At 37.2% G+C, this 14,346-nt stretch overlaps 1 protein-coding gene across 1 annotated transcript in view; it reads right to left on the reverse strand.

The window, feature by feature from the left end:
* The window catches only part of LOC139691863 (palmitoyltransferase ZDHHC8-like), a 183,415-nt gene that overhangs the window by 53,403 nt on the left and 115,666 nt on the right, over positions 1-14,346 (reverse strand). Inside the window, exons 2-5 of the mRNA XM_071589782.1 lie at positions 12,382-12,500; positions 5,289-5,446; positions 3,741-3,913; positions 981-1,175 (exon numbers count right to left, since the gene is read on the reverse strand). Coding sequence (XP_071445883.1) covers positions 981-1,175; positions 3,741-3,913; positions 5,289-5,446; positions 12,382-12,500 — 645 coding nt within the window. The remainder of the gene's footprint in view (positions 1-980; positions 1,176-3,740; positions 3,914-5,288; positions 5,447-12,381; positions 12,501-14,346) is intronic.

Genomic DNA, 14,346 nt, shown 5'->3' on the forward strand with positions numbered 1-14,346 from the left:
TAATAAACAGTGGATATTAATCAGCTATTTAAATCTAAAATATACCTTAAAAGTTAGACTACCTAAATACTAATAATAATCAATCATTTCATTTATTTAAATTAATACCATACAAAATTATAATGCATATAATGATTATACATGAAGGATTTTTGACAGGAAAAGTCTCTCAAAATAACTGCATGGTTTCAATTTAAGAGAACACTGAATCACTCTTTAATTCCTTTGGGATAACTTAGAAATTTATCGAACGGGGTAACTAGTACACTAAAGAAACATTCTTTTAAGGCGAGTTATTTCACAACAAAAATACTTTGCAAATGAGTAATTAACAAATGCATAGTACCTTTAATGATATGTTCATCATTGAAAGTAAATAAAATTATATATAATAAGTTATGAAAAATTTATTATTCATTTCCCTTATATGTGGTCTAACTAGTGTTTAAACAACACCTTAAAGTTATTTATGCATCTACCACGACCATCAGAATTAATATCATACATAATAGACTCACCGCTACACTTAATGAAGAGCGTTTGTCAGCATATATATTTGTAATTTTTCACTTGAGCAAAATCAGTTAGTTCCAAATTTTATAAATTACAGCAACTAATTAATTACTAATTTGTTTTACTGCGGTATTTAGTGCTTCAGCGATCACTTCCAACTAAAGCATTATTTTCATGTAACTTAGTTATCAAAAATAAACACTAGTAAAACTAACATTCCATACTAGTGGTTAAGAGAATTAAGAATCATGTTCAAAAAAAGTTCATGCATTCTGAGCAGTCACATATGTACGTGGAGGATATGATAAACACATAAAACACCCCACAAAGTTCTACATGAGGCACAACTTATCAAATTCCCTTCAATGAAATCATTGGAATAACAAATGACACAGAGGAGTATGATGATAGCATGCATCACCCAATTAAACCCAAAAAGTGATCATTTAAACTGTACCACTACTTGCCTAGGAAATTGTGGTCCGCAGAGGGTATGGCAGCAGTTCCGGCAAACCCCCCTCGAGAACGGATTGTATCCCCCCTTGAACTTGCCCGTCACCTGCTCATTTGTCGTCCGACCCCGAGACACAAGCACCACATGGAAACCCGTGAGACCCAGGATCGGGATGAAGAGTAAGATGATGATCCCCATTATCACCATGCTGCACACCACTGTTAAGGTTCACACGACAATGAGGTGGCCGGCATTCGCAAATATAATCTTTCATAGCATTCACACAACAGCCACATACGACGAAAAAATCATAAAAGAGAATAAGGGGAAAGATGGGAAATTAAAACGAAAAAATGGCCCCAAGAAGGAAAAGGATTAATGATTTGCAAATACATTACCCAAAACCAAAGTGTGGGCTGTCTGTTAATAAATGCTTTATGCTACACCTGTGTTTACAGACAATCAAGGAAAGAAAATCCATCAGTTCTATCACGAATTTCTCCAAATCTAAGGTCTTACTCAGACCTGATAACACAATTCGCAATGATTACAACTGGAAATTAATCCTTTCAGCTTTTTGTTTCACCATTCCCTGCTTTATCAAGGTGAAGCCCTGGACACTGCTCACCAAATCATCACTGCTTCCCTCCCTTATTTTACCTCAATGCTATTAATGCTATTACAAATAGAAATATTCTTCCAAGAGTCACTTGTAAATATTAAGTATGTATTTTAACTATTTAAACTCCTAGCAGCATTTATTTTACTTATTACGTTCATTTGTCATACATGTGTATACAAATACGTGGGCAATTCGAAAAGTAAGGTCCCCTATTTTTTTTCATGAAAAGTCAAATTTATTCTCAATTTTGCGTACATCGCTGGAAAGGTTGAGAATTTAGCTATTTTTCTACATAGTGGCTAGACAATCAATTTTTGCATCCTCGTAAGCAGCTTTTTAATACCAGCGCCATACCTTTCTCCCACCACGTCGCGAAGCCAACTGATGACTGCTTCTCTGATATAAATTCATGGCCATTTAGTGGAAGTGTACGGTGAGAAGTTTATGGACGTCAAAAACAAGCAGAAGTGGTGCAGGGAGTTTTTTGATGGCCTGGAAATCGTCCATGATGAGCAGCGGTCGGGGCAGCCGAGTTTGCCAGAATCAATGGTGGCTCCAATTGAGGAGATGGTGTGCAATAACCGTAGAATTACCCTTCATGACATAAAGGATAGCCTTAATGAAGAGAGTGGTACTTCTCCGTACAGAATATTGTGTCGGAGGTCCTCGGTTACAACAAGGTGTCTCACCAAAGGAGTGGGTTTGCATCACGACAATGCACGTCCATGTTTGTCACATCAAACGACTACCCTACTCAATGAATTCGGCTGGTATATCATCAACCACCCTCCTTGCAGCTCGGACATTGCCCCCAGCAACTACCACTTGTTTCCCACTTTCAAAAAACAGAAATTCAAGTCAGATGAGGAAGTGCAAGGAGCAGTCGTCAGTTGGCTTCGTGACGCGGCGGGAGAAAGGTACACCGCCGGTATTAAAAAGCTGCTTACAAGGATGCAGAAAGTGATTCATCGTCAAGGCGACTATGTAGAAAAATAGCTAAACACTCAGCCTTTCCTACGATGAACACAAAGTTGAGAATAAAATTGATTTTTCATGAAAAAAAATAGGGGACCTTCCTTTTTGAATCGCCCTTGTAATATTCACTTACATCATCAGCATATGTACTTGAATACACAAACACCAGCTTCTACTCTCAGAGAGTGATTCGGAATTGTTGCAACATCCTTGTGCTCGATTATTCGATTTTCAGATACTCTTATAACAAGTATATATAATGCAATGTCACTAATTTAATTATTCATTCAATTAACTTCATCACTTTTAATCCATAAAAGTGTATGTTTGTGCAGTAGGTATAATCCCCAAGTCTTGACTCATTCATGGAATGAAGAAAAAAATGTATTTTTCCTCTGTTCTTCTCTAGGCTCATTACTTTCATAAGCACATTAAATCATATTATTTAAATACAATCCACCTTTTGAGATTAACTGCTGCTTTAAAAAAATAAATGAATAATATATTTCACGTACGTTCTTTTTTATCTCTCTTTGACAATGAAGTTATCATAGCATTAATAACATACTTTATTTGACTGAATTCAAGGCAATATTTTTTTTTCGCAATTTGTAATGAAAAAGTCACCTCAAAATCAGGTCAAATTCAAGCCTCAGAAAATTTCTTTCACATCCCAGGGCTATGCAATGTATCTAAATAGCAAGCCTTGGAGCCCAACTTACTTCTTTTCCCAAAGAGTTAAATGAAGGGGCAAAAATAATATACTGTATTTTTCTAGTCGGTTATGACCAAAGGCATACTTGTACGTGCATATGAAACAAATTAAAATTTAACTGTTTTATTCATGTACAAACAACCACCTTTAAAACACCATAAAATATTTTTCTTTTTGAACAGATTCTTCAGACCAAGACAAAAGTCGGCGAAACAATCATTAAAAATACCTTTAAAAAAATCAAATCTTCTAATTTGAACAGTGCCTTAAAAATATATGGGAACAGGCAAGAGCAAGTAGGTATAATATATTGATTTAGATTCCCTTTGTGTAATATGACTGAACCAACTATTCTTTTGATATCATGGATACCTGAAAAAGCATTTTTATACATTATATTACCATGGGCATGTAAATAGGAGCAATCAAATATGACAGGGAAAGAATTTGTGAAAGGATACGAGATTATGGTGTCCACCTCTGTGAGCTTTTCTCTGTTGTTGAGGACATGGATGAGGCACACCGTGAAGATACTGATCATATGAATACTAAGGGAGACAAGAAACATGAAAAAGTAACGGTAGTTCCGCCTCCCGATGCAGTTGTTGACCCATGGACAGTGGTGATCAAACGTCTGCAAGATAAAATATTGACATTCTTTTAGGTCAATGAATGAAAAATCAATCACGTTGAATAATGAATTATATAAAAACTATATCTTGTTTTCAAGTAATGCAATACACATTCATTCAATCCAATTACAGGTTCACGCAACCCTCAGTACTAGTACATTTTGCTTTATCATTTCATTCCTCATTATAAAGAAAAGATAGAAACAATATTCCACTAGATAAATCTAGCGGAATATTGTTACTCTTTTTTTTACTATGCTCGAATTCCACCACATCATGCCTGAAAATACTCAATTTCATTCCTCTTACTAGAATAATTTCACTATGCTCCCCTATCTAGGCACAAAAGAGCTAAATTTTAGGCCAAATATGTGCTGTTTTTGGACAAATGCTAAATGAATTTTTAGATTCTTTTAGAATGGGCCTTCAGATTCAGCAGCTGAATCTGAAGGTCCAGCCTTTGAGCCAAACGTTAAAAATTCATGAGAACTATTTCCAGCACAGTTCATCAAAATAACTTTATAATGCCATTGACAAAGGTATAATGTGGCAATTATTGAAATTACCAAACAATGGAAGATCAGACAGCATGGAATAGGCAGCAAGACAATTGGCCGTTAAAAACACCAGCAAAGTAAAATAATCAAAAGTGGAGGTGATTGGCTAAGACATCTTTTGACAATGTTATAAGGCCATAGTTTTAGTTTAATAACAAATCCTCAAGAAGCTGAAAATTGTATGCATTAAAGTCTATTTAAACTTCTCACTGGCACTACAAATTCAGTGATGGCTAACAAAATATTCACCATGAAAAACAATACTATTATGGAGGGTTTTTGTTCATATCATATCTCATTTTATTACTGTTTCCCAAAGCATTTCAATTAGAGAGCAAATAAAATGGTATGTAAAAAAAATACTTAAAGACAGAAGCTGAAGCCATTTTCTGGTTTACACAAACAGCAAATAAACTTGTCGCTAATCCATATCTCTTTCACCTCAATCATAAAATGCCATTTAAAATTGTAATTTTTAGTTACTTGTAAAACAATTATGTTTAGTGCATACTTTCTTTCATTTGTACAAGTATTTGGAAAAAGACAAAGAGCTCTATGCCTACAGTCAATTCCTGAATTTCTTTCTGAATATGAAATCTACATGAATCAATCAAGTGAAAAATCTTTGACAAAGAATAATATCTCACAATTTCAATTTTTGAATCCATAGAATCTATTCAGTGTTAACTAGTCACCACGGAGCATGAGGGTGACTGGTAATACACTGCTTACCCCCATTAATTATATTTGTACACTACACCATGGCTACAGTTTGTTCACTCAATGTCCGAGGATCCATCCATCAGTTCCAAAGACTCACCTCGATACAGGTGTTACAAACACTGCAGTGGGAGCAGCGCGGTGGGCGGTAGAACTGGCAGGTGACGCACCACTTCATTCGAACTGTGATGCCATTTATTTCCAGGTTTTTGTACAAAGGTGCACGAAAGTCATCTTCTCTGTCTTCGTCTGGTGATGCTGAAAAGCCAAAAGTGAAGGCCACATTAATTGAGTCAACATTCAACATGTCCTTTGTGATGCAAGAGGGTACAAAAGTAAAAAGAAGATTATACCTTTGCCTGAAACTGTTCAGAGAATCTGAAGCCATTTTCCAAGCCAGACACAATCAACTCTTCTTACTTAAAACTGGTTTTTAAGTGGGTGATAAATCCGTTTGTAGATATTGAGGAAGTTAAGAGTATGAGAGGAAGAATTACTTGGACTACAAAATGACGTGGAATTATAACTAAGGTCTAAGATAAATTATCAAGAGTTTTGGCTATAGAAGGAGGTTTCTGATCGTTATCCTCCATTATGGATGGTGGTTAAAAAACTCCTAGCATTTCTGACTTCATATTTCATGGAACATGGTTTTCGTGCAGTCATACAGCTTATTGCAAGCAGCGAAACATACTCCAGGTTTGTGAACGTGATGATTTAAGACTCCTGCTAAATGGCATTCAACCGGATGTTGGAAAACTGGTATCAAGTCATCAAGCCCATCCATCCCATTAAAATTTTATTTGATGGAAATACGTTATTAAATTAGCCAATAGAATCTCCTTAAATAACTTCTAGACCATGAAAAACTATAATCACTAGTCACTTAATTGTTTAACTAATTTTAACACAAGATGATTGGTTATTCTATTTTCGTAAATGATATTATTCATGTTATATAGTTGCTTAATTTAAAAAAAATGAAAAACTTTTTTAACATAAAAAGTATATTCTCACACAAGTTTATTTTTTGTGTATTAAGTCTTTTGCGTGAATTTGATATGAAAACTATACAACCTTTGGATTCTAAATAAACATTTGATTAGTCATTTTTTTAATTTAATTATTTCAATGCTCCTCATTTGGCTATTTTGTTTTATGATTTTGATTATTATTTCAAAGGTAGAGATAACGGGGCATTGAATATAGGTTTATAGATCCAAGTGGCTTGTTTGGCTAGCTTGGGTGGCTAAAAAAAATTTGGTAAACACTGATGTACGTAAAACTAGAGATTAAGTGTAGAAGCAGGAGGTTTAAGATGTGATTTTTCCCATGAACTATAAGGGATTAGAATAAGGTTATCTGACCTCACTGTGAGGGGGAAAGTATTTTGGGTAAAAAGTATTCAGGACCTTATATCACCTTCATCTTCTATGACACAAATCACATCTTCTATGATACAAATCACATCACATCTTCTATGATACAAATCACCTTCTATCACACACCCTAGTGGCGGCTTTCGGGGGACCATATAAGTCTGTATGTATGTAATATTTCTTTGTTTAAATTTCCTGCCATACCTTAAATAGTGTGCACAGTTTTTCCTTTATAATTACCCCTTTACCTTCCAGCACAGTTTTCAATAGTCCTCTGTAAACTCTCCCTGGCCTCAACCTTTGTCTCCAACCATGCTTCTTTCACCCTATTAGGTTCCAATCTAAGTTTATTTTTTATCACTTCGAGTTTCTTTCTCCCCAAGCCTGTGTTTACATTCTTCCACTTTCTCCTCTTGTCTTCTATCTTTCTCATCACCTTATTCATAATCCTTGGTATCCTTGTCCTTCTCCTAAAAACTGCTCCTGTAACTTCGTTGGTGGCTCCCGTTCATCAGAGAAAAAGTTATCTCTACTCTCTTACAATTTCAATTTTTTGGAGAAATGAAGAAAATAGCCTCTCAGGTCATCACAAGTTGCATCAATGTCACAAAATAATAAAGTTATTATTAAAATACATTTCTAAATTAGCTATGAATTAGCAATTGTGCACACAGGAAATTATGAAATACTCTTTAAAATACACAAGAATCAACATGATGTACCAGTGCACCAAATTTATGGTGTGATTCATGGTCCTGAAAATCAGACACCTGCTACTTCTCCACTGCTCCTCCGAGCACTGGTACTGCTAGAAGCTACAAATGCAAAATTATCATTTTATGATGCTGCATTATTTTCTATGTACTTAAAGGAAGAGGCGTTTAATTTGCTTGCCTCTTTTCATAGCACTCACTATATATGTAATGCCTCAACCAACATGATCATTTACAACAACTACAAGAAGCATATTGGAACAGTACACCACTAGGAATTGACTTAAACCATGTACAAAATTTTAACTAATATAACTTTGTTACATTCTATCGAAGTAGTTACCTTGGTTACTTTTATGTTTCATATGCCTTATAAGGAACAATGGACAGAATATGGGGCAGTTCCTGCAACTAGTAATGCATAAATTAAAATGCTTTTACTGCTCATCACACGTTGACTTCAATATCAACGCATCACAATTCCTGACCAGAACCTCCATCAAAACAGAATGAGTGAGTTTCTTTCAACACGGTGTCACTCGAAGCCTCAAGATCCCATAGTTGGTGTGGACACTCACTTTTTTGGACAAATTTTAATATATGAAGGCATTAAAAGTAATTGTTTTTAATGCCAATGCATAATTAACCTGATAGATTTGCAAAAGGTTCCCTTCCAGAAAACAACCATCAGATTTGGAATCTGCTGCACTCATTAGGTTTTTATGGAACTAGGGCCCAGATTTTAGGAGGGAGTCCCAACGTTTTGCAGGTGCCTCAAACAGACAAGTTACACCTCTGTCTGGACCAAAAACATAGCAACATGTGATGGTTTCACTTCGTCTAATTATGACAGGGAATACGGCTAGAGATTTGTTTCCAAGACGAAACGTTAATCTCACAGCTGAGAAGAAATGTTTTAAAATCCCTTTTTTAAAATTCAATAAGAATTAATTCATTCCATTTCCATGGTTTCTAAAGCAAAGCAACGTAATCGGATCTGTCGATGACATTCTGTATTGGATGCAGCAATGCCAAAAGTAAACGTGAATTGCTGTTTTTTTGCAAATTTAAACAAAAGATGCACGCTCGCGCGAGTTATTTCGCACTGTCACGATATTCAATATCTTTGCATAGACGACATGCACATTAAATTAAGTCTTTCGCTGATTTAATTATCTACTATCGATTTAATAACTCACGAAATACACATGAAATTTAATTTAACCGACGCTACAAAAACTGCAATGAGTGCAAACTTTTACCACGGCATTCCCTACCAAATAACTGTGGCACGAAAATAACTCGTATATACGTACCATAGGCAATCGCGTACCCATAATGGTATGAACCTTTTCACGATTTTACAAATGAGGACAGTTCTGCCACGGGGTATCTTCATTTTGTGTTTAATGCTGTAGTTTCGGCAGCGTGTATGCTTCATTCTCGATTTCGCTTGACCCTAATTTCCTTTCCCATCCCCGATTCCCAGAAGCCATTCGTCCCCTCCCGCGGCCGCCGCTCCACGAAAGGCGCTCGCTGGCCTCACCCCCACCGCCCCTCACAGCGTACTTGAAGATGCCCCCTGGACAACATCCAGCTCCGAACGCATAAGATTCCGATCGGCTCGGTTCTTGAAACGGGAGCTCTTTCCCCCGTGAAGAGGTCAAAAGTGGCCCGTTCCCATTGAAAAGGAAAGGCTCCAAATATACACGTCCGTCCCTTCGATTTCCAAATCTGGAGCTAATACTCCATTAAGGAGATGCTTGGCCGGAGGGGGATCACGAGGGAAGAAAATATGAAAGTCTCTTCATTAGTATTTATGTTAGATTAAAACCATGACATAAAGGAATAACTTTTAAAGCTCGACTAAGAATTCCCAGGGGAAGTAGGCATGGTTTCGCATTGCAACGGCGCGAGACAGAGCGGCGATTGATGACTTCTGGGACTACTATTGGAGGTGCGTACTATTCATCTAACTTTTAAAAGGCAATCTTCTCCACGCCAAAATATCTCCGGAAAAACCACCCGATTTTAGGGCATTGGGCAGGCCCCAAAATAGTTTTGGATGCCACTTCCCTTTCCTAGACCACGCAGCAGAGCCGCGGTTAGAAATTGGAAGGCACATTCTTTCGCCGCGGAGACCGAAGGATCGCTGGTAGAAAAGGAGAATCGCTAAACCGATCTGTAACATTCTTTCACTTCTTTATTTGTAATCGCAAGGAGAATATTTACATAAATGGAATTTACCAATCACTTTTGCATTTTACACTCTAGTGCAAAAATGTACCTCGCGACTAAAAACATTCACGAATACTTATTGAGAGAAAGGTAAAGCATTTTTAATAAAAGAAATACCTTTCAATGGAATTATTAAGAGCGTACTTCTTAAGAGCATCGCTGTGTGTGCAGGTGAAGCGTTGAGGTATTGATGAGCATGAGTTTCCATGGCAGGGGGAAGAAAGCAGCTAAAGGCGGGGGACAACAGAATCCCACCCGGGACACGGTTGCTCCAACGTACATGTACGATATATGAAACGGGATGGCCGGATAACAACAAGTAATTTGATTCAATGGATTACACAAAATTTTAATTGATTTTAAATGCCAATCATTTTCAAAAACGGTTCGACAGCACACAAAAATATTACCATTTTAATTCGAAATTAAGTACGAAATGAAACTACTACCTTCGTTTATTTCTAATAAGCACCTACACACAGCTTGCATTTCTACTCAATTAATATTTAAGTGTGTTTATAAATTAATTTTGTCAAAAGTAATAACAATAATTTGTAAATACTTCATTAAAATAAGCGACCTTAATTTTATGAAGTTTTACAGATGGTATTTTACTAGATTTTGGATCCATTTACAGCATCTTTACCCGGGCATTTTCAAACACTTTCTTCAATTATGAAGAGATAATATTTGATCAAATAGTGCAGTGGACTCAACCAATGCCCATGGAAAACATAATTCCCCCAGATACGATAACAAGAAACTCAGGCAAAGCCTGCTAAAATTTCGTATAATCGTACAGCTGAGAATGTTTCTTCAGGTCAAGATCGAGGTGCAACTAAAGGATGGCCCATGATCATGCTCTGGAAGAACGGATTTGCACAAACGGTCTCCACATGAGATGGACCGCCATTCCAATGGACTCAAATAGAAGATAACCTAAGTGATTCTAACAAAATGAACAAGTATATAACGCAATGTTTGCTTGACCGGAACTACTATTTGAATGTATTGACTGCATTATACGTTAAATGATTTTTCAAAAAGTAAAATGAATAACGGCGTAACCGCGACCGGTAGTAATTAGTTAATTTAAATCGATTACCGGTGATCGTTGGATATTGCGCTGAAAGATAAAATAAGTTTGAGGATCACTGATCCGAAATTCCGCCGACCACGATGTACTAGCGTCAACGAGTACCAGAGGAGAAACGGGAAATCAGCGGGCCTTCGAGTAATATTTAAATGGCCCTTTGAAACTGCAGGATGACAGGCTGGTAGACTATACTCGTGTATGTAAAACATTCTTTCAATCTGCCTACAGACTTCGCAGAGTCGGTAGACGCTGGTAGGGACCCGGGAGCTTTACACTAGGGCTACCGATTTTAGTGATTTGGAAACGAGAAATTTGTAAGCATAACTATTACGTTAAGCTTTCCAAATAGTGCTTTTCCGAAAAGACTATAGCGTGACTGGAGATGAACCAACATGTCCCAAGTTTTAAATTATATGCATCTAGATTCCTAGCAGATCCTACAGAGGGGGTGGCAAAAGTTTTCATCTTTCCGTGCTAACATTAAAATATAGTGACGCACAATACATTGTTGACGGGCTAACGTGAGCCTAAATTTTAACCAACCTGCTATAAAATATAATTAGATCGGATGACTTGGCGGTGATATGCCTTCAAAGAAAACTGCCGTAAGATTTAAAGATATATTTTCAAAAGTATTAACCATGCATATTTAATGCACTGTCTACAGTGAGATTACTGCACATCATGCGCGCAGATAAAGCAAGCCACTAAATTAGGACCTTATGCTGTTAAGAACTGAACTGGAAATCTAATAGAGAACGTCGCAGCTTTCCGAAAATATATCAATGTTGCTTTGAAACGACAAATTTATTTCATCATTTTTTCTTCTTACGGACTTCGCAAATGTTACAAATTCAAGTTATAGAAAACTATAAAATGACCCTCCCTAAAAGCACATCATCATGCATTGATACATAAATCGCTCACACAAAGTAGTAAACAGTACGGACATCTCACATGCCACTCGTACTCGGGAGGCAGGCAGGCTTATTTTGCACGTCGACATGACGTGCAAAGTAAAAACGCGAGTATTTCAGATGCTAGGGGGAAAATGTGGCTAAAAAAATTATATAAAGTTCAGAGGGAATCCACCGGATTCGTCAAAAATTGTTACGATAAGAAGACGAGTGTGGCAAGTCGTTTAGAGGAATTAGATAGCTTCGCTTGCGATGCGAAGAGAGTAAGCGAGACTTATAATGTTAGTAAGGTTCAGAAAAAAGGAGTTTCACCATGATACTAAAGGAATCATTATGGTCCCACATTATTTAGGTAGGCTGGACCACAGAGATAAGAATAGGGAGATTAACTCCAATACAGATAGATACAAATACTCAATCTTTCCCCACACAATCTGGACAATAAAAAATCACTGGACAATCAAGAATCATAGTAGTAAGAAATCAAAATCATTATAGAAATAGTAAAGATATTCGATTCACAAGTCAGGACAGGATAAAACAATGCGCAGACATAAGGTATATTCCGAGGTGCATGCGCATGTCAGTTTAACTTACACACGCATTTGCACGCGTGTGTAAGTTAAAAAGGTTTTTGCAAGAATATATACACCTCTGTGGATGTAGATTGGCATGAATTTGTTGGTTTTGCATGTGGTATAATTCTCTTTTACGGGTGGTGGCCACACGCCCTTGCGGCGGCTTGTGGAGTATTATGTAGGTGACGGGTCCCGGAGCACAGCCCCGTGCCAGACGAACGGAAGAAGGCGGCGTGTGGCAATTTGGAAGCACCAAACGTCAGGCTACTCACCTTTTGGAATGACCCCAGGGTCCATGAATGTGGCTAAGCTGAAGTTGGCCAGCACGAACAATGTGATGACTCCTTGATATGCAGGAATCCATGGATACGTGAATAAAAATGACCGACAACTGCAAATGAAAGAGACCAAACGGAATATCAGAGCAAACATCAAGATTGTACTTCGCGTGAGAACACGCTATAATGGAGCACGTAACCTAAAGGTCAAACATCTGAATACTTTTCGCATAAGATGATTTCTATTATTACTCATGCTTAACAATGGCATATAATTCAAGGAAATAAACAGGTAAACCCTTACATAGACAGACTTTCGGGATTGCCCCATTTTCAATTTTCAACGTTTCGAATGGCAATGTTAATCTTGATTTATTACTTCAAGGATTTCTTGTGACTTAGAATTAAACCTATTGTCTGACTTATTTATTTCAATTTATGCATAATTAATCCAATGAAGTTACCATAGTTGAAGTAATAATATCATGATTATAAATTTATTATCATGACATTATTGCTTCTAAGACATATGGTCCTTAATGTAAATACGAGGGTCATCCGGAAAGTAGTACCCGTTCGTGCCGCATGAAGTGCTGACGACGCGAGTAGCCGCTGGACGAGGTCAGATAGCTTCAGTGGCTTGTCTGCCTTCTCTGAGCCAAGTTGCGTGACGCTAGCATTGCCTGTGTTGTTTCTGTGATTGTTTACAATGTTTAAAAAAATTGAGAACGCCGCCAGTTGTGAAGTGAGGGCAGTGATTAAATTCCTCAATGCAAGAAACGTTCGCCCATGTGATATTCATCGCCAATTAAAGGAGGTGTATGGAGACAATGTAATGGACGAGTCGTCTGTTCGGCGGTGGTGTCGCAACTTCAACATGGGGAGGGGGAACACACACGACGATGAGCGTTCGGGGAGACCGTCTGTCATTACAGACCAACTGGTGAGCTCAGTTGACGAATTCGTTAGGAACGATCGGCCATCCACCGTATAGCCCGGACTTGGCCCCTTCAGATTTTCATCTCTTTACAAAGCTTAAAGACTTTTTGGCAGGAAAAAGATTTGACAGCGATGAAGAACTTAAAGAAGGAGTGACCCTGTATCTCAATGAGCTGGCGGCGAAGGACTATGCAGCAGGAATACAGAAACTTGTCACACGTTATGACAAATGCCTTAATTTGCTTGGAGATTATGTTGAGAAGTAGTTTAAAGTATCCTCTTTCAAATAAAATTTTTTATGTTTGTTAATATTTACTTTTGTGTCTTTATTTCACGAACGGGTACTACTTTCCGGATGACCCTCGTACATTTTGACATTAATTAACACAACCAATCATTCTGAATTAGCTATGAATTATTTTTTGTCAAACTGTGAGCCTTGCTCCATTTTCACAAACTAAAATATTTCATGAGCTAACATGATACGACTGAAATAAAAAATATACGTATACGTCCCAATAAAATACCACAAAAATTTGTATATCAACCCTCTTTCTAGTTCAAAACTGACACTTAAGGGAAAAGATACTGTTTGACAGGTAATAACACTGACAAATTACCTACACATGAAACATAATTACCAATTTTTTTTCAATTTCGCAAGTCAATATGCCAATTATGCTTTCATTGTACCAGTTCATTTGAACAGCCTAACAACGCAAGGCAATCATATTCTTGCATCACTTTCCGTGATGGTGGGATGGTTAATAGCTGACTCCACAGCTGACGAACTCAGTTCTTATAATCTCAATTACCAGAGAATTCCATTATTATAATTTAAACTTCCATTGATTGCCACTTAGGCAGGGTGTCCACTCATAGAAGAGAAATAAATTCCAGGGGTTTTCCCAGATTCAAAGAATATCAGGCAAAACCAGCGGAGAGGTTCAAAACTTATTAAATATACTATAAATAGATTATACAACACGATTGAGGGAACCGTTCACCGCATGGCCACTC

Source organism: Hetaerina americana, unplaced genomic scaffold, assembly GCF_022747635.1.
Source record: "Hetaerina americana unplaced genomic scaffold, ioHetAmer1.1.p SCAF_4, whole genome shotgun sequence".
In the NCBI taxonomy this organism is placed as follows: Eukaryota; Metazoa; Arthropoda; class Insecta; order Odonata; family Calopterygidae; genus Hetaerina; species Hetaerina americana.